Here is a 21,209-nt window from a genome sequence, read left to right as displayed (position 1 = left end):
AAGTGGGAATATGGCTAAGCTGAGCTCAACAGCACTTGCGCAAGACCCCTAAAATAAAAATATTGGGGGGGGGGGAGTTTGCAAATGCATTTACGCAGTTGTAAGACCCAGAAACTTAAATTCCTTTGTCAATCTGATGCAGGGGGGGGGGGTGTTCCCTCATGAGCCAACAATCCAAGCAGACTAATTGCAGAATGGGTGCTGACGTAAGGAATGAGGAAACAAGGATTTTTACCATAAAGGCCCCAGGAATATGTGCTGGCAGTGGCCGGAAGGACTAAGAGGGACTGAGGGAGAAACAAGCCATGGCAAGCCACCCAAGTGGGCAATCATCTTTTCGGAGTAATGATCAAGCTATCCACCGTGGCTTATTCTTAGGGTGACTTAGCGTAACGTATGAACTCGCCCATATATATACTTAATGTACAGTACATTAGCTATGCAAATTAAGGGTGAACAAACTCATCAGCTTCAAGAGGCACATGAGAATTTCTTATTTTAATAAACCTTTACATCAACTTGCATTAAATTTAAAAAAAGGCTAATATGAAACAAAAACTATGAAAGGTTGAAGGGGTTCAGTTTGTTTATCTCAGAGAAGAGATGATTAAGAAGCAATACTTGATGGGCTGTCTTGTCTCACAGATAATAGAGCAAATTGTCTTTCTGCTGCTCCAGAAAGTAGGATCCAAGCCAACAGATTCAAATTACAAGAAGCAGGATTTCAGCCAAACATTAGGTGTTCAACAGTTTACCTCGGAAGAAGGTGGACTTGTTTCAAACAGGGTAGATGGCCTCCTGTTACAGATGCTGTAGCAGTGGACTTCCTGCACTGGCAGGGGGTTGGACTAGATTATCTCTGAGGTACCTTCCAACTCTATGAAATGGTGAAGGACACATTTCACAAGGCATTTAGGCAATAGTTTGTTGATATTTAAAATAAGCGTACACATTAAACATGAAAATAAGCACACACATTAAACATGAAAATAAGCACACACATTAAACATGAAAATTGTTCTTTAAATACTTGTAGATAATCTGCAGTCAATGATAAGCAAAGTACACTTGTGAAAGTTGGATTTACCCACTGCTCATATGACTTCTGTTTGAAGTTCTATAATTCTCATAGAGTAGTACGTCGATTCAATTTTCTGGTGTCTAGTTTGCCAATTTAAGCACATTTACTGATAAGAATACAATCCTTTGTTGGTACTGCAGATCACAAAAGGACAATTATTATTATTATTATTATTATTATTATTATTATTATTATTATTATTATTTTATATAGCACCATCAATGTACATGGTGCTGTACAGAGTAAAACAGTAAATAGCAAGGCCCTGCCGCATAGGCTTACAATCTAATAAAATCATAGTAAAACAATAAGGAGGGGAAGAGAAGAGAATGCCAACAGGCACAGGGTAGGGTAAGCAGGCACAGGGAAGGGTAAAACTAACAGTATAAAGTCCGCACAACATCAAGTTTTAAAAGCTTTAGGTTATGTCAGAGATTACTTCTAAAGAGGGTGATGATGAAGAAGAAGAAGATGAAGATTTTATCTGTTTGATTTCATGTATTGGTGAGCCCTGATTCTGTGTTATTGGCATAGTACATTGTCTATGTAATATTAACAAGACAATGTAAGTAGCTATGACTAGTAGAATTAATGAAATATTTATTTAAAACATTTGTATCTTGCCCTATATCACTAGTATCTCAGGGCAGCATACTGGTCAGTTAAGTCTACCTACATGCAGTGATGGAAGGTGCAACATGGTCAGAGAATAACAGGGGGACGGGATTTTTGTTTTCCTTTAAACCTGGAAAAATTCCTTCAAATATCAGCTGCAGTTTATCTTTTACCCAGAGCCATAGTTGTATTTATTTATTTATTTATTTATTTATTTATAATATTTCTAGGTCACCTTTCAAAGCAGAAGCCCTCCCAAGGCAGCCCACAACGTAAAATTTATATAATAATTTTTAAAAGGATACAGTAATAAGGCAGCAAACATTCATAAAACACTAGCAATAAGACATGTCTAAAAGCCAATAACATAATTGCAGCTACAGAGCAGAACAGTCCACTGAAACATAATCAGGGCAAAGCCAGAGTAAACAAGAATGCATGTTTGCGTACAGTTGATATGAAATAGTTAACGTGGTGCTTAATACAGAAATAGATTCAGTAAGGATGTTAGGCACTGAGAATCTTACTGTAATTAGGTTATATGGGATTCCTTATCTAGATACTACAATTAGGCAATTAGTGCAGCATGATCTAAGGAAGTTTCACCCGTGTTAATTAGCACAGGTCCTGGCTGGGCCACTGCTGTCCTTACGTTCGGTGTTGCATTGTCCCAGTAGGATGCTCACAAAAATAGAAATCCTGAATTTTTTTGGTACGATCACAAAGCACTGAATCTTCAGAATGCTAATATGGGACAATCCTAATGTCAAAGAACTATGTTTAGTACTCAGAATGCACAAACAAAAGAGCAAATGCATGCAGGGTCACCAGATATCTGGAATGATGAAAGGGTTCCTGTACATTTACCAGCTGTTCAAAAGAGAAATGCCGTCAGATGAAGCTTATTTTTTCAATCCTACACCTGCCAAAAAACCCTCACTTGTCCTCCTTTGTATCTGGTCACTCTATGTATGAGCCAATCATGTAAGTGAGAAAATAAAGTGTGGTCTCCTTCCAGAGACATTGTGGGCTTCCTGTAGGCATCTGGTTGCCCACAGTGACCCTGTTCAGACATGCTAAGCCATGGTGGCTAAGCATTTTGAGCTAAACATGATGGCTTAGCATGTCATGTGAACCATTCCTAACCATGGCGGCTACATAACCACAGTTTAAACACACTCACTAACCATTTGCTGCAAAAGGGTTAGTGGCTTAACCATGGCTTAGCGTGTTGTCTGAACAGGCCCAGGAACAGAATGCTGGACTAGACAGGCTTTTGGTCTGATCCTGCACAGCACCCACCCTCTGGAAATCCCTCCCTCGTGTGGTTCAGGAGGCGGAAAACGTAATAACTTTTAAACGCCTCCTAAAAACATATATTTTTATTTATTTTATTTATTATTATATTTATATACCGCCCCACAGCCAAAACTCCCTGGGCGGTTTACAACAGTTAAAAATGGTAAACATTAAAAAGTACACAAAATTTAAAAAACCATCAGAAACATAAACAACAACAACAACAACAAGCTTTTTTAAACAAGCCTTCCCTAGACTGTAATTTATTCTGGTCTTTTGTGATTTTAAAGTTTTAATCTGGATTTTATGGTTTTAGTTGTAAACTGCCCAGAGAGCGTAGGCTGTTGGGAGGCATAAATATGCAATAAATAAATAAATAAATAAATAGATTAGTATGCCAGAATATATTACATGATTATAGAATATTCATAAAATGGGTATTGTCAATTGGATTGCTCTGGGGAGGCACCTCTACCACAGGAAACAGTCATACACAATCAGTATATTAGTAGAATCCAAACTAACTGCAGAATCATAGACAGTGTTGTAGTGAAAAAGATTAGATTAAATCTAAAAAGCACTGAGGCATCATTGTACTTTTAAAAGCATCAGTCTGAAGTATCTGAAATAGGTTTTGCTAAAATCAAAGCATTTCTTTGCAAATGTATATAAGATGTTATACCATAGTGGGATTAGTTAAGGTGACTATATGGAAAGGGGGACAGGGCTTCTGTATAATTAACTGTTGTATAGAAAAGGGTGTTACTTGTATGCGTGCAGCACCTGGTGAAATTCCCTCTTCATCACAACAGTTAAAGCTGCAGGAGCCCTGCCCTCTTGACCAGATACAAAAGAAGGCAGGGTTCCTGCAACTTTAACTGTTGTGATGAAGAGGAAATTCCACCAGGTGCTACACACATACAAATAACAGCTGTTGAAATTCCGTTTTCTATGCAACTGTTAAAGGTAAAGGAGCCCTTTCCTCCTTTCCCTAGGTTAGTGGATCTCAGGAACCATTTGGGCAACAGAGTAGGATGCTGAAGGAAATCAGAGTCAATTATGGAGTGATCTCCCCAATCAGGCCCACCTGGTGCCACCAATGCTAACTTTTTGGCACCAGGTCGACTTTTCCCTTTTCCCAGTCATTTAGCAGCATGTTGTTTTTAGGTGTATGTTGTCTTTGTGTATACTCTCTGTTGTATGTTTTTACGGTTTAAATATCATTTTAATGTATTAATATTTTGTAAACTGCCCAGAGAATTTCAACTATGGGGTGATATAGAAAACAACAACAACAACAACAACAACAACAACAACAACATGCCAAGGAAGGGGGGAAATGGGCCAGCTCTCCTAATATTTTACTGAATTTATTCCAAAGCAATCAAACACTTGAGTTTTCAGACAAAATTCTTCCATGTCAAACTATAGCTATCTCTGTGATGGAGCATTGAAGAGTAGCATATTCTTTGCATAAAGATGGTCCCTGGTTCAGCCTCTGGCATCTCCAACGAAAGGATCAGGAAACAGGTGATGAGGGAGACTATTGCCTGAGAGCCTGGAGAGCCCTTGTCAATCAGCGTAAACAATACTGGGTAGGTAGACAAATAGTCCGACCTGGTGGAAGTCAATTCGCTATGCAGCTTTCAGCAGAGTAGAAGTGTGGCATGAAAACTGCAAATGCACAACATATCGTGAACCATGCAGTCCTGCCAAATGTCCCTAAAGGGCATAAAGGAGAAACAGGGAAAACGAGGCTCTTTTTCACGCTTTTAGTCCCAACACTTCAGCCACCAGAATCTTTACTTTTACAGCATTTCAGTCCACATTAATCTTTCATCGATTGTGCCTTAACCAAGCTGCAGAGCTGTGACATGTGAAACCCTACAGAGGAGGTATGCACAACGCTCACCATGAGAGAACATGAGGAGGGGGCTTTGAGGGCGCATGATCTAGCCCAATGCACCACTGAAACTACACACTCCTACCTCTCCTTTCCTGATGAATGTCCTGTCAACATTCATGAGAAAGTGTTCTCTTTGTGCACATCTCCACATGCAAAGAACTCCTTCTCATGTGTGTCCACTGGACCTTTGTTAGGGAAGGGGAGAGGTCCCGTACCATTCCCACAGTGGGCCTACATATCCCCTAGAACCTGTTTGCATGTTAACTGAATGCCCTGATGAGTTTGTGTGAAATCACCACCACCACCCTTATGGTTTTCAAAAGAAATAGGCAACCTGGCATCTTCCAGCTATCTTAAACTTAACTCCCATAAGCTGCAACCAGCTTGGTCAATAGTCAGGCATTATGAGAGTTGTTGTCCAAAACATCTGAAGGGCACCAAGTTACCTACTCCTGGTTTACACCAACATACTGATAATCTTGCTACGTCACATCCTATGATGACTCACAGCTGCTGAACATGTGAGCTTCCCCCACTGAGAAGCATCATGCATAATTTAATACAACATGAAGTTCTATTCAAATATTTTTTGTTGCCGCAATCATCAAGGGACGAACATTGCACACGTGTGTGAACTCACCCTTTGTAATAGCTAATATTATATGTCCATTCACCATGTATTCAACCAGCCCTTCTTTGAATGCCCCCCTTTAAAACAAGTTGTACGAAGGGCCATCATCACAGTAAATACAAAGTAAATATAAAGTACCAGATCCTGAGGACAAATATGGGCCCTCGCCTCTATGATCTGTGTGTGAAAAGCCAGAGGCATCTAATTGATCACTGTTGAAAACAGAATGCTGGATAATGAACCCTGGCCTGATACGGCAAAGCAATTCTTATGTTCAGGCCATGCCTGATGTGTTATCAAGGGATGTCTATGCATGCATGAATTGCCCTGAAACAGAATTCAGTATTCAGTCTACATCTGAGCCAAGCTGCAAAGCAATAGGCAAGCCAACCCAAAACATACTTGCTTGCTCTAAGCTTAGCACCTTCTAACGGCTTTCGCATATTCATTAAAGGTGTGGAAGAGGGAGTGGGCTCAAGCCCCTTGTCCCCATGCTGCACCTTCATATGCTCAGTTGCACAGAGCCCACAACATGCAAGTTGTATATGCATAGGTCTCTCCACATCATTGAGAACCCTGCAAAAGGCAAGGTCCCTGCACACATACATAGTCTGGGTGTATGCATTTAGGCTCTCATCACATCTTGAACTGAATATAGGAAGTCAGGAATAAGAACAGGAAGTGCAATCCCATTGCCCACCACCATTCAGTGAATATGTTGTGTGGGGAGGGGGAGGCTACCGTTGAATAGTTGTGTCAGGTAATAAAAACACTCATCAAGAAATGACCATTTTACAAGTTCAAATTAGCCAGCAATCGCAGCAACTGGATGTGTGGATTCTCTTTAAATTGCTATAAAGAATTGTCGCAGAATATAGTGCTCCATCAAGTACTCTGTCAAATTTGTGTGTTTATTTATTAGCAATATCTATATACTGCTTTTGTATTTGAAACAAATCCAAAAGCAATTTACCAAAGAATAAACAATCAAACAAACAAAAACTATACACACATGAGGCTGGTACAAACGTAGCTCATGGCTGGGGAAAAGCCAAAATAAACAGATACATTTTCAATAAACACCTAGCACATCCTAGTGATGAGACTTGATGCATCTCAGGGGGTGGGCACCACTGCAGAGAAGGCCCAATTTGCTACTAAACAGAAATCTGTAGGCCACAGCATGAACAATAAGGCCTCCCCTGAAGATTGCAGTGGCCTCGGAGGTTGGTATACAGGGAGATGTTCCTTGAGATAACCTGGTCTTGTGTTGTGTTGGGCTTTGTGTACTAATGCCACAACCATGAACCTAGCTCAGCAGAGAATTGGCAGCTGGCGTGGATTCCTTAGCACAGATGCCATACATCCATAGCAAGGCACTCCACTCAATAACCCAGCCACTGTTTTCTGCACTAGCAGCAGCTTCTAAATCATCTGAAGGGCAGCCCCACATTCTGTTACACCAATGTGATGTAGTGGCTCAAGTGTTGGATTGGGACTCTGGACATCCAGGTTCTAGACCCCACTCGGCCAGGGAGCTCACTGGGTGACTTTGGACCAAGTCACTGTCTCTCAGCATGACCCACCTCACAGGGTTGTTGTGAGGATTAAACTGAGATGAGGAAGATTGTGCACTTGGGCTCCTTGCAAGAGGGGAAAAGGAAGAATATAAATGTAAAAATAAATAAAACGTTTTTTGCCTTAGGTGTTCACATAGGACACTATCAGGGAAAAGGCACCCTGTAAAATGGACCCATAACTCTGTCCTAGTAAGACTGTTCCTAGATTCGTATGAAAAGTACTGATTTGCAGTAAACATTGTTTTATGTCTGTTCAGGAAATGAACAAGAATGTACTTGTATATATTGATACTGTAATCTCATAGCAGGGCTACAATGTACAAAGTTGTACGCTGTAATTTCACAGCACAAGGCGAGACAGAAGTACTTTGCGCAGATAATTTTTCTGATCTGGATAGAGGGATGCAATTGGTATTGTACGGGGTTGCACTCCCCCTTAAGAACCAAGTTCATGGTTGGGGGTCCTTCTGGTTTCATCGCTGACTGGAAATGCAAGTGACAGCAGTAGCCAGGAATGCCTTTTTACCACTTGTAGTTAATAGGGCAGCTATGACCCTATCCAAGGAAAGAGGACCTGGCCTCATTCATGCCTACCCTGCTTACATCCAGACTAGACTACTGTAATGTGCTCTATGTGGGACTGCCATTGAAGATGACTTGGAAACTTCAGCTGGTACAGGCAACTGCTCAAATCCTCATTGGGGCTACACAGTCAGTCATTTTACACCAGTCCTGTATATTTCCAGTATACAGTATATTTCCAAGTCCTTTAACCCCCCTAGAGGTTATTTGTCTATACCTGTATGTACCTGCCCATGTTTTAAGTTCATCTTTAGAGGTTGTGCTTGCTGGGCCACCACCAAGAACAGCAAGGCTGAGGGGCACTAGAGGTAGGGCCTTCTCATTGGTGGCCCCTACCATCCTGTATTTTATTGAAACTGGTTTAATTTAAAATTGTCTATATTTAATATGATTTTATTACTATCTTAGTAGCCTTTTATTGAAACTGATCTTATTTTAAATTGTTCATATTGGATATGATTTTATTAATATCTTTACATTGTTTTTATATTGTAAGCCACATACAGAAGACTATTGTCTCGAAAGGCAGTTAAGAAATGGATTAGTAAATAAATTAATAGGGTTTAGCCAAGAGGAATACATTAGTAGAATGAAGATTACAAGGCAAATAAAGCAAGGAGCAAAGGAGTGAGTGGGGGGGGGGTTTAAAAAAAAGAACAAAAAACAAAGTAGTACCTAAAACTGGACCCAATAAGAAAACTGATGAAGGAGGGTAATACAGGAGAAACGTGGACAAAATGAGACACACACACACACACACACACACACACACACACACATAGATACTGGAGTTAAGAATGGAGGAGAGAGGGTGAAGCTAGGAAAGAGGCAAACCAGAAATAAGAATGATAGTGATCAAACTATTAACTTAGAGGGAGACATACAAAAAAAGGAGAAAAAAAGATTATTAGGGTGTAATCCAATGCATGTTTAAACATGCATAGGATTGCACCCTTAGTGATTTTTAAAAGTTTGAAGCAAAGAACATTATTGGATAGTGTGAATAAAATAAAAAGAGAGAGGGCAATCAAAGACCATATGAGCTTCCCTGCTTTGTGAGAAAGAAGAACAGAATGAGCAGAATGAGATAAAAGTTACAGATGCAGAAGGAGAATAGACCAATTGCTCAATTAAGCTTAAAGGTGAAATCCTTTGCATGTTTAGATGGGGGGGAAGTCCTACAACTCCCAGCATTCCCCAGCCAACATGGCAAGCTAGGAAATGCTGGGAATTGTAGGAGTTTTTTTCCGTCTAAACATGCATAGGATTGCACCCTAAGATAATTAATAGACAACTGGTCAGAATTAGCAACAACAACAAGAAACATTAGAAAGTGGGAGAAGTATATCAGAAAAGGAACAATTAAGCTGCATAGAAGTGATACTTAATGTTAAATGGACGGGTGAAAGGATCAAGAGAAAGGAGATAAAAGGCTCACTTTTGGCATCAGAGCTGAGATGGAGGGAAAGGTGCTAAAGCAGCAGAGTGTGGACTAAGGCAAGGAAGGGAGGGAGCAACGTTTGCTCCTGAACCAGCAAGCGGTTGCTTAAAAAGCACACCCACATCTAAACTTAACCCTTAGGCCAAGGAGACTGTTACATATTGGTCACTCTTAATGGGGAATTGTTTTTTATTACAAAAAAGTATCAAATCCATTACTTGCTCTGTGAGCACTTATCTCTCTGCCAGCCAGCTGAAATTGGTCCCACTCTTTCTCAATCCTAGAAGAGTAACAATATGAAATAATGAGCGCAGAAGCACCGTTACTGTGGCTGTTATTGTTATACAGAATGGCATTTCACATTGCTACTGCTCTTTCTCATGCAATAAGTAATGTTCCGTAGAGCCCCACCCTTCAAATCCACCTGCAGCCACAATAATGGTTATCTAAAGGTGTGATTGAAAGCTAAATAGCAGTCACTTATTCAGCCATGTTTACTCAAAGCCCTTCCTCTGCAACAGGGTCAGAGTGCATCCACCACACGTAGTCACGCTCACTTTCTGACATACTCTTTGCATGCAACATTCTTCACACTATGCGTAAGTTGTCCTGCCCTGATGGAATGCAAGTTTGTGGCTTGTGATGTAAAGAATCATAGATTCAAATCTTCATGTAGATGTTTACAAGATTTGTTTAAACCAGGTGTATGCAACCCAAAATGCTTTCTAAAACAGGAGTAGGCTGGTTTCACTCTTGCGTGATCTATTCTTCCTTCCTTTTTTTCTTACTAGAATCCTAAAATTTCATTATTATTATTATTATTATTATTTATTTATTTATTTATTTATTTATTTATATAGCACCATCAATGTACATGGTGCTGTACAGATAACACAGTAAATAGCAAGACCCTGCCGCATAGGCTTACAATCTAATAAAGTTGTAGTAAACAATAAAGAGGGAAGGAGAATGCAAACAGGCACAGGGAAGTGTAAACAGGCACTGGGTAGGGTGAAGCTGACAGTATAGGGTCAGAACAAACTTAATATTTAAAAGCTATAGGGAAAAGAAAAGTTTTTAGCTGAGTTTGAAAAGCTGTGATTGAGTTTGTAGTTCTCAAGTGTTCTGGAAGAGCGTTCCAGGCGTAAGGGGCAGCAGAAGAAAAAGGACGAAGCCGAGTAAGGGAAGTAGAGGCCCTTGGGCAGGCGAGAAGCATGGCATCAGAGAAGCGGAGAGCACGAGCGGGGCAATAGTGTGAGATGAGAGAGGAGAGATAGGCAAGAGCTAGACCGTGAAGAGCTTTGAAGGTCAACAGGAGAAGTTTATATTGGATTCTGGAGTGAATTGGAAGCCAATGAAGAGATTTCAGAAGTGGTCAGAGCGGCGGGCCAAGAAGATGATCTTGGCGGTAGAGTGGTGGACAGAGACCAGCGGATTGATGTGAGACGAAGGAAGGCCAGAGAGAAGAAGGTTGCAGTAGTCCAACCGAGAGATAACCAGTGCGTGAACGAGAGTCTTGGCAGAAGAGACAGACAAAAATGGTCGAATCCTGGCAATATTATACAGGAAGAAACGACAGGATTTAGCTACTGCCTCAATATGAGGAATAAAGGAGAGCGAGGAATCAAATATAAAGCCAAGACTACGAGCTTCCTTGACCGGAGTAAGTGTGACATCGTTGACAGTAAGAGAGAATGAGAGGTGAGGAGAAGGTTTAGGAGGAAAAACAAGCAGTTCAGTTTTTGCCATATTAAGTTTCAAACGACGATGAAGCAGCCAGGCTGAGATATCTGAAAGACATGCCGAGATACGATCGTGAACATCAGGAGAAAGTTCCGGAGATGAGAGATATAATTGTGTATCATCGGCATATAGGTGATATTGGAGGCCATGAGACTGAATAAGCTTACCCAAGGGCAGCATGTATAGAGAGAACAACAACGGGCCAAGCACCGAGCCTTGTGGAACCCCTACTGAAAGGGGATTGGAAGGGCTCTTAGAGATCATCTAGTCCAGGGCCCTGCTCAAAGGAGGAATCTTGCAACTAAAACATCTCTGACAGATGGCCATCAAGGTGGCCCCGATGTCAGTGGGGTGATGAATCCACTCCAGGTTTCAATCAGAATGCTAAAGGAGCTGCCCAAGCTGCTTCACATTCCCCAGTATCACCCCAGTTCCATACCTTGGACAGCTCCTTTAGTGTCCTGACTGAAACCTTATTATTATTATTATTATTATTTTATATAGCACCATCAATGTACATGGTGCTGTACAGAGTAAAACAGTAAATAGCAATACCCTGCCGCATAGGCTTACAACCTGAAGCAGATTCACCGCCCCACTGACATCAGAGCCACCAGCCTCAATTGTGTCCAGCCTCTACTTAAATACTTCCAGTAAAGGAGAGCCACCACTTTTTGACACAGGCCCTTTCTTTCTTTCACACCTGCCTTTTTCCCCAGGATTGTCCCTCTGTGTCCAAATGATGCACAGGGGATCCCAGGAGCAGTCAGGGATGATCCCTCCATTTTCCTAGACGATCCCGAGGACCGCAGGCAGGGTGGGCACCCATCCCGGCTTCTTCCCTCCTCCCCATGAGTAGTGGGGGTCAGCAGAGGGAAGGAGCCAGGCCAGGGGGAGTCCAGGGACATGGGGGGGGAGTGGAGTTGGGGCTTTTTTTGTTTGTCTTTTCACATGCTTTTCACTGGAGAGCAATTGCACCCTGGCTTCTGTGTTTGTGTTTTAAATGATGGGCATGACGTCCCTCTTTCCTTCTGGGACATAGCTCTTCCATTTAGATGCCCAGGGACAATCCCAGAAGCAGGTAAGTCCAGGATCGTTCCCTCTCTCCCCCTCCCCGAAGACCCTTATGTGTAGAAAGGGCCACAGTCTCTTCCATTCTCAAACACCTCTTACTGGAAGGGAGTTTCTCCACATGATCCACTGGTGATAACAAAGCAAGAGTGTGTACTCAGGACCTCTTAATATTTCAGGCACAGTATCAAGCACTCTTGTTGAAGAAAATAAGGTGCATTGTTGGATCAGAAAAAGGTCCTCATAACCAGGAACCAGAAGGCACTTAGGTGGTTCACCACTAAGTAAGCCACAATCTACCTTCTTTCTGCTCCATTCCATCATTATCTCTCTGAGCTAATGGTTGTATCTACAATGCAGACTTAGACAGGTTTCACAATAATCTCCTCTCTCCAGGGAAGCGTGAGTACTGTATCTATAGCAGGAGAGGGGCTAAGGATCTCTCGCACAGGGCTGGCCCTACTATTAGGCTGAGTGAAACCAGTCACAAGATGTTCAAGAAGAGACCTGTGTGCCATACAGTCTTCCCTAAGTTAGCCTGGTGCCTTCATAAGCAGGGGAGGATCCTGCCCCATCATCCATGTTGAAGACAGATCCATCTGCCAGTCAAATCAGCTACTATAGACAGAACAAGAAGGAACACCATATTGTCTTTGCCTCAGGACGCAACATGTCCAAGAGGCAGCTAGACAAGCATCTGTCAGGGATGCTTTAGGGTGGATTCCTGCATTGAGCAGGGAGTTGGACTCGATGGCCTTGTAGGCCCCTTCCAACTCTGCTATTCTATGATTCTATGTCTTGGGCCAGCCCTTCTTTTTCAGCACCCTCAACAAACCACTTCGTAGCCCTGGCAACCATCAAACTATCATTGCTGAATTCATGCAATAAATAATGCCTCCCTATCTGGCCAGAGTTAACTCCTAACTGAGACAGGGAAAGCAGGGCTTGGATCCTTCTAATACAAAGATGACCCCTTTAGGAATTTGTTTATTTCATCAAAATGGCTTTCATGATCACTGCTTTGGTAGATTTTCCACCCTTCCCCACCTGCCTGTTCTTTCGTGAGATTAATGCAAAGCCTTCTAAACTAAGTATGTGGCTAAAGGGTGGAACTGGCAGCTTTATTTAGCCTTAGGGTAATTCTCTTTCCACATGTTTGGTCGCCACCGGGTTCTGCTGTTATAAGAGAGCAACCTTTCATTTCTGCAAGGAGTCTTTAATTGTCTCCCGCATTCATTCCAACCTTGTCATTTCATGTAATTTTAGCGTTTTTGGCCAGCTTTCAATACCGATCTTAGCAAAAAACATGAGCTGGGATTGAAATTTAAGTACAAAGAACAGCCTAAGCAAAGTTAAACACTGAGCTAAACAATAGCAATGCAATATTTCAAAAATGAGCAACAAAAAGGATAAGGTTATTTCATTTCTTCTTTCCCCTATCACTGGTCTGCTGCACCAGAGTGGCTGGGAGGACCAGGGTAGAGGTTGCTCCCTTCTCACTGGACCATCAAAACATCTAACATTTCCAAACACAATAGGTAGTATCCAATGTTAGTACTACGTAGAGTAGACACTTTTAAAGGAATGAGACTTAAGTTAGCCCCATTCATTTCAATGGGTGTATTCTACGTCGGGTATGCTTTAAGGTGGATTCCTGCAATGAGCAGGAGGTTGGACTCGATGGCCTTGCATTCCCCTTCCAACTCTACTATTCTATGATTCTATGTAGGATGAACATTGGATACTACCCAATGTAATTACAATTGCTATACAAATGTAAGAACATGTACACAACCAAATGACATCTTGGTAGTTTAAGTCAGATGATTATCACATTCTCACTGTTTTCACCTTTGATTTATACATGGGCATCCCAACTAAAACTTTTTTGCATGCCATTTTATCCTAAGGGTTCCATAGGAACCTTTTCATTAATGGCAATGATCAAAACATCCTGACTTGTAGATTAATTGCTGTTCACTAGAGGGAACTAAAGGAGGCCTTGAGAATGAGGGTGCAGGAATTTAAACCTCATTTCTTCAGCTGACCTGATTTCCTTCATCCTTTCCCACCAAAGTCTCATTCTTCATAGCAAGGAACCTATAGCAACAGCCTCATTTTATGGATAATATAAGAGATAAGCTAAAAAGACACCAGATTGTGTCAAAGGCTTATATCCAAAATATACTGCAGTAGCTTCTTTAGAAGTGCCTTGACTATTGGACAATGTACAGATTTTTATTTTAGATTTATGTTACAATTCAAGGAAGCTCAGTAGTTCAGGTCAGTGAGAGAAGTTCGAATGCTGTAGAATAAGCATTCAAGTCAAGCTATAGAAAGGATTTTTATACAAGATCTACATGTAGCTGATTCCATTTCCCTCGTTTGTTGTTTATTTCCGATTTTTGTTGTTGTTGTTCAACCCAACCACAGTGTTATGCTACAATTGTATCAGCAAAAATACGTATACTAGTGGAGAGCAGTTCTTTTAAGGGACAATCTTATGCATGTTTAGACAGAAAAATGCCCTACAACTCCCAGCATGCCCCAGCCAGTATGGCTGGCTGGGAAATGCTGAGAACTGTAGGGGCTTTTTCTGACTAAACATGCATAAGATTGCACCCTTACGTATGAATGCATAGGGTCTGGGGGGGGGGGAAGAAAGATTACAGGAAGGTATCAGACTTTGGCTGTAGAATGGTAATTCTTCATTTCTTGAATTTAACTCAGTACCACAGCCTTAAACTTATCTATAGACAGATAAGTTACAATGGGGTACAAGAGCCTGAGACTAAAATATATCATTTTGAGCAATGCAGCAGCTGCTTTGTGTGGTTAAGTGGAGAACTTTTATATCAGTTGATCCAGGTGTTTGCAGTTTTTGCATCATTATTGTTAAGAATACTTCTACCAGCCTTTTCCAGTCCTGAGTTACAACACCCAACATGCTGTCCTGAGTTACAACTCCCAGCATGCCTAACCATTGGCTATGTTAGCTGGTGTTGATGGAAGTTGTTTTTCAAAATACATTGGGGGGGGGGCAATTAGATCTCCTGAGGCAAAGAGTTCTAACAGCTGGACAGAACTGAGAAACCTTTCTCAGTCATGTCCACCCACCATGCCTTGGATGGTGGCAAGACATGAAAGATGACTTCATCCAATGAACTTAGTGGATGGGCAGGATCATACAGAAAAAGATAGTCCTTTGGGTATCCTGGCTTCAAACCAGCTATGAATCCTACAAAGTATTCTTTAGGGCTGAGTCAAGCAATGGTGCTTCTATTGGGTTTCCCTTCACTTGTCCTTGTTTGTTGGGCTTCCCTGCATATTCAAGAACCAGTCCTTCCTTGTCTATTGATAAAATGTCTAACAAGTTACAGTTGAGAATATAAACATGATAGTCTTGAGTAAATGTGCCACTGAGCTTAGCAGGATTTGCTTCTAACATAATGTGGTTTGGATCAAGGAATTAGACATGCCATTAAAAGCCACAGCAAGTTACATCACATATTAGCCATGGCTTAAATATATGCAAATGTACTCAATCAATACAGGATAATATCTCCTACCTACAACACGGATCCAGGTCCAGATCTACACCAAGCAGGATATGACACTTTGAAAACGGTTTGAAAACTGTATATGGGGTGTGTCCTGGGCCCCAACAGTTGTCACTATTGTTATAAACCATTTTAAAGCAGTACTGTAGATCCTGCCCAGCAATCTAATGACTATGCCCTATACCTGAAATTAGGAGGTCCCATCCTAGCCTGAAGAACTGAAGGCAATGGGCCAGTGATAAGTAGAATCATCCCTGCAGATAACAATCCCTTTGCACAGATGCTTCCTGAAGGAACTTTATGTGGTCCAGGGTCTGCTGCTTCTTGGTCCTGCTGCCCACCTGCATAGCCAGCCAGCAGGACCAAGAAGCATCTGCTCACTCACATGCCTCCCACTCTGTTTGTGCACCTCCCAGCTGTGAACTGTTCCAGGAATGAAAACTCCAACTCCCAGTTTATTCTCTATCAAAATCCCAATTCTATAGCAACAGAGCCTTAATTTGGAATATATATATATGTTACGGTTTTACCCTATATTAAGTATGACACACTTGACAAGTAATTAGGGCACTTTGGTCCATCCATGAAAGTTGCCTACTCAACTTTCATCCAGTGCTGAACTGCATGGTAGCTTTTAGTGTATCCAGACGGGAGCATTAGGGGCAGCCCATCACAGTAATAATGTTTAGCATTTATACCGTGTGCAAGGCAATTGAATATAATATATAGTAATTCTTACAACAGCCCTGTGAGGCAGGTTGGTATTTTATCCGCATATACACTAAAGGCATGGATGATTCTAGCAGAATGTGAATTGACAATGCAATTTGGTTCAATAAACTGAGGCTGCAATCCTATACACATCCTGGGAGTAGGTCTCATTAAGAGGGACTGAGTAGACTGTGTAGAGGATTGCACAGTAACTTACAGAGGTTTTAAAAAATGTCTTTTAACATGTTATGAAATGTTTGTTTATTGCGAGCAATGGCCGATTGTGGCAGTTAAGAATGATGTGAAACTGTGATGACTGAGCAATGGATTGTGGATCCCTGGTTCTCCTTCTCCATTGCGGTAATACTCCTTGCCTTGGGTTCTCTTTTCTCTTGCCCACAGCTCTGTCATTGCTGCACAGAGATTGCCTTAGCTGGAGGCAGAGATTGCTCTAATTGGAAACAAGACAGCCGTGTGTCTCAACTTCTACTCAAATCTCCCAGTAGACAACATTTATTGGGACAAAGAACATAATGCTCTGTGGCCAAAATAATGTTCTACAGGTATTCTGAAACCTCTCAAGCAAATTTTGTAACACTTTCCAGACCATACCTGTATCTTGATGAAGTTAAGCATGTACATATATACCTCTATAATTATGTGCACTCACATCTGGTGCTCTATATACTATTTATGGGTGTGGAAAGCTGGATGTGACCAGCCAATGCAGATGGGTAGGAGTGTTGACTCAGAAAAGTAACAAGGAAAGAACCCAGAAAGCCAGTATGTTTAGCTGATTGCTTTACCAGAAAGACCACAATGATCTTTGTACAAGGTAGATAATGCACAGTTGTACAGGACATTGGTAGCCGCTTTCTAAGCATCAGTTCTATCTACCAGAGTTATAGCGATGGAGACCCTTAAAACAACTTGGAGAGTCTATCTCTGAGGACACGAAGAGCAAGAGCAGAAGGAGGTAGCTGTGGTATCAACACACCTTTCAACACGTCATTTCTGATAGGAAGATAATTCTTTCTTGTCCTTGTCCACTGATCACATAGGGGGATGTTAGGATGGCACAAGCACACAAGGGAACATGCTCCTTGGAATAATCAACGCAGGACTCTGCCATCTAGACACAAACAGACTGCTAAGGAAAAATGCCTTGATCGGCAGATTGTGGGAGGTGGCCCCATGACTACTGACCCCTACCTCAGATTTACAGGCACTGATGTGTAGTTTCAGCGAACTAAGTAGGATCCCAAGCAGAGAGAAGCCAAGATCTACCCACATTCAGCCAGTAACATTATTTCGTTCTTTTACTTCTCATGGGGAACACTTACAGAGTCTGCTGAGGATACAAATGGACCACCAAAGCAAGTAATAAAATGAGCACAGCTGGATGTCAGTCTTTAGCTGCTATTGAGTACTGTATGCTGACAAGCTACTTGGCAAGTTATGTCACAGTTTGCAGGCACTGATTCATAGCTGCTAATTAGCACTGATTGAACACCAGCCATGCACTAGGTGCTATACAGAACACAGAAGCGACTAAGTCCCCGCTCAGCAGGCTTACCACCTCAAACAGAAGACAAGACAAAAGTGAACGGAGAGATTTAGAGAAAGGAGGAACAAGGGTGGGAGGGTTAACTGGAAGCAGACAGCATAATATAGGCGAGGCCATGGTGATTCAGGAAAGGCGTCTGCAGTTCTTGATACAGTTTGTTTTTCTAGAAGAACAGCAAAAGCAGGGCCTTCTATTCATTGAAGATTAGCATTAATCTATACAACACTGGTAGCATGAATTACACTTTTTCAGGCTGTGCATGGAGGATTCAGGCAACAGTTCCAAAGCAACAGGGTTTTGTTTTGACATATATTAGGAAGGGCAGCAATTGATAGTGGACAAGTACATTCCTACCACTTCATGCATCAGAAGCAGCAGGATCTTGCCTATGAAAATATCTGCCATGTTAATTATTATTATTATTATTATTATTATTATTAATTTATATAGCACCATCAGTGTACATGGTGCTGTACAGAGTAAAACAGTAAATAGCAAGACCCTGCCGCATAGGCTTACAATCTAATAAAATCATAGTAAAACAATAAGGAGGGGAAGAGAATGCAAACAGGTACAGGGTAGGGTAAGCAGGCACAGGGTAGGGTAAAACTAACAGTAGAAAGTAACAGTAGAAGTCTGCACAACATCAAGTTTAATATACCAGTTAGAGTTGCTACATTCAGAGTTGCTACATTCAGTTTTGTTTTTGTCCAGGCAAGCAGTTGTGGGCAAAAGGACTATCAGGCAATCATATATACAAGGTGGCAACAATTTCCACAATTATTCTGACACTGCTCCCCATTGTTGCAATCATGGGAATTTCTGCTGACCATATCCATAACCAACCAGTACAAATTAATTTGCCCATGCATGTGCAAGCCCAGAAAGGGTTGGGTCGGGTCCTGCGTAGATTAAAAACATTTTGTGCAAATTGGTCCTGAGCCTCTTCAAAAGCCACAGCATTTTTATTTGTTGTTTTGTTATTTGTTATTTGTTGTTTTCTTGCTGCTATAGGACAGTTATGCTTATGGCCAAAACCAGTTTGCCCTCCATCTTTCCGAACACCCAACAAGCTCAAGGAAGCCTCCTATCAAAGTGATTGGACTGTTGTTGTCATCAAGGGAGCCCTGCTGGTAAGGAGACACACTGCAAGCTGCTCACAGCAGGAAGACCTCTCAAGAAGTATACAATAACTCATTTCGATCACACTCGCCGGCAGATCCTGCACATATCCTGCTGGACAAGGCACTACATTCACCCTCATCCTCTCCCCATCTAAATTCAGGCACTGTGGGGAGGGGGAGGGGAGAGAGAGAGAGATCTAAACTTCCTTTAAGCAATGTCTGTGTCTGACTGAGCCCAAATCATTTTTGAAACCGAACTTGGGCACACTTCAGATCAACTTCAAAATCGCTGCTGAACCCATTTCTGTTCAGTTCTTTAGACTATGGCATTGGGCTCAATTATGCCTCCACCGACCTGGTATATGCCGGCTGGGGACGATGGTGGTTGTAGTCCATCTGAAGGGCACCAGGTTGGGGAAGGCTGACCTAAGTGATGCAGCCCGCGGTGGGGAAGCCCCGTTTCCTTTTTAACCCAACCACCAAATTCATTTCCCCGAACTGACGGTGTCCCCCGCTTTGCCCTGCCTGGGAAAGGTTTGTCGGGCGCTGATCACTCACCCCAAAGTACTGATGAAGCCATTGACCGACCCTTCGGCGTACAAGGAGACGATGTCCCCAATGTGCAAGAAGCTGGACATCTCATTCATGGTTCCGACCGCTTGTCCCGGTGCTTGTTCTTCGTGGCTTTTTTCACCTCTCACCCGAGGGCTCCACCATGTGGCTAGCGGGGCACCGGGGACGAGTGGTCCAAAAGCTCCTCCACGCGTTGCACCGGCGAGCCAGAGGCGAGATCAGGAGTGATCCCCCCCTCCCCCGCTCACACGTGCTTATGCTTATCCGGGACGCGGTTCGTCTCGACAGCAGCAGCGCAGAGGCAGAGCCGGAGCCAGAAGTTGGTGTTGTGTGCTTTCGGCCGGGGGCGGGGGCGGGGGCAGCGGAGGATCGTCCAGAGACTTGCATGAGTTCCCACTGGCACTCTCTCTTTTTCGTACAGCTCGCTACCTGCAGCCAATCGAAAGCGATCAGGAAGTCCTGATGAAATATTCGATGCAAATTGGGACTGCGAGGGGTGCAGGCGGAAAAGCCACACCCCTGCTGGCCACGCCTCCCACCCACTGAAGAAACTTTTCCAACCTCGAGCGAGCTAGACGGAAAGAAAGGCTCGCTTTGAACGAGAGTCTCTCGTAGCGAGGCGGGAGCGAGAAACTGGGGCGTGGTGGGCGAGAGGGAGGGCGAGAGAGAAGGAAATCCATGCTTTCCTCCGTTCCCCTGCCCCACAGTGTGCAGTGGAGGCTGGTGGCTCCGATTTCGGTGGGGCTGTAAATCCATTCTAGGTTTCAGTCAGAACCAGCCAGAACTCTAAAAAAAAAAAAAAACCTCCGGAGCTATTTTGGCGATTGGGCTCAGCATCTTAGGTAGTTCCATTAGAGTTCTAGTTGGTTCTGACTGAGACCCAGAATGGATTCACAGCCCTACCGCCATCGGAGCCACCAGCCTGCCCTGAAAGTGCGTGTTCCAAACAGATATATTCACCTCGGCTTGTTCTTGCCAGAACTGCCTCCCCCCACCCCCGCACCGCACCCCCGCGATTACCCACGCTATGGCCACGGTACGAAGAATCTGCCGAGACAATGGGAAAACAAACAGGCTCGCAGCCGTCTCTATTTATTAGGCAAACAACAACAACATTGGGCTTGATTTCCCTGTGAAAACGATGACTGCTCTTCAACCGCGATCATGCGCGCTCTGGCACTTTGCATCCGACCCGGGGAGGAATGCTTTTCATTCAAGCATCAGGTCACACACGCCACTATCGTCCCCCACCGACCCCGGCTCTCGGCTGGCTTTCGGTGGATCGGGGGCAGGAGAGGAAGCACATTTGTTTTCATCGCCGCCGACTTGCGTGTGGCGTTCACATCAGCGGCGGTACACGACGTTTCTCTGGGCACGGCCCGGGTGGCGGCCCCGGTGGGGATTTCGACGCGGCCGCGCAGGCTTCCTGTGGCGAGGTAGGCGCTGCGGCTCAGCCTCCGGCGGAAAAGAACACACGAGTTGCTCTGGCTGACTCTCCCTTTTGTTTCGCTTAGGAAAATAGTAGCAGCAAAGTTTGTTTTTAAAGGGGCCGCAGCCCTGATTTTCATAAACAGCTGGAGCTAGGGAGGGATAGACAGTGCTTTCGGATTGCCCCAGGGAGGAAAACTGAAAGTAGCTTAAAACCGTAAAAAAAAGGGGAAATCCTGACGGATTCGTGTACTAGACACACCCAAACAAACTTTTTTGAACATTGCCCAAGAATAT

The 21,209-nt window shown here is 43.0% G+C and overlaps 1 protein-coding gene across 2 annotated transcripts in view; it reads right to left on the bottom strand.

Annotated features, from left to right (window-relative positions):
• The window catches only part of ITPR3 (inositol 1,4,5-trisphosphate receptor type 3), a 130,242-nt gene extending 110,430 nt beyond the window's left edge, over positions 1-19,812 (bottom strand). For both annotated transcript variants that reach the window (XM_063141290.1, XM_063141299.1), the window contains exon 1: positions 19,470-19,812. In XM_063141290.1, the coding sequence (XP_062997360.1) occupies positions 19,470-19,558 (89 nt within the window). In that variant the 5' untranslated portion in view covers positions 19,559-19,812. The remainder of the gene's footprint in view (positions 1-19,469) is intronic.
• Between the last annotated feature and the right edge of the window lie 1,397 nt (positions 19,813-21,209).

The sequence above is a fragment of the Elgaria multicarinata genome, chromosome 1, assembly GCF_023053635.1.
Source record: "Elgaria multicarinata webbii isolate HBS135686 ecotype San Diego chromosome 1, rElgMul1.1.pri, whole genome shotgun sequence".
NCBI classification, from domain to species: Eukaryota; Metazoa; Chordata; class Lepidosauria; order Squamata; family Anguidae; genus Elgaria; species Elgaria multicarinata.
This window is presented reverse-complemented; position numbering and strand designations above follow the sequence as displayed.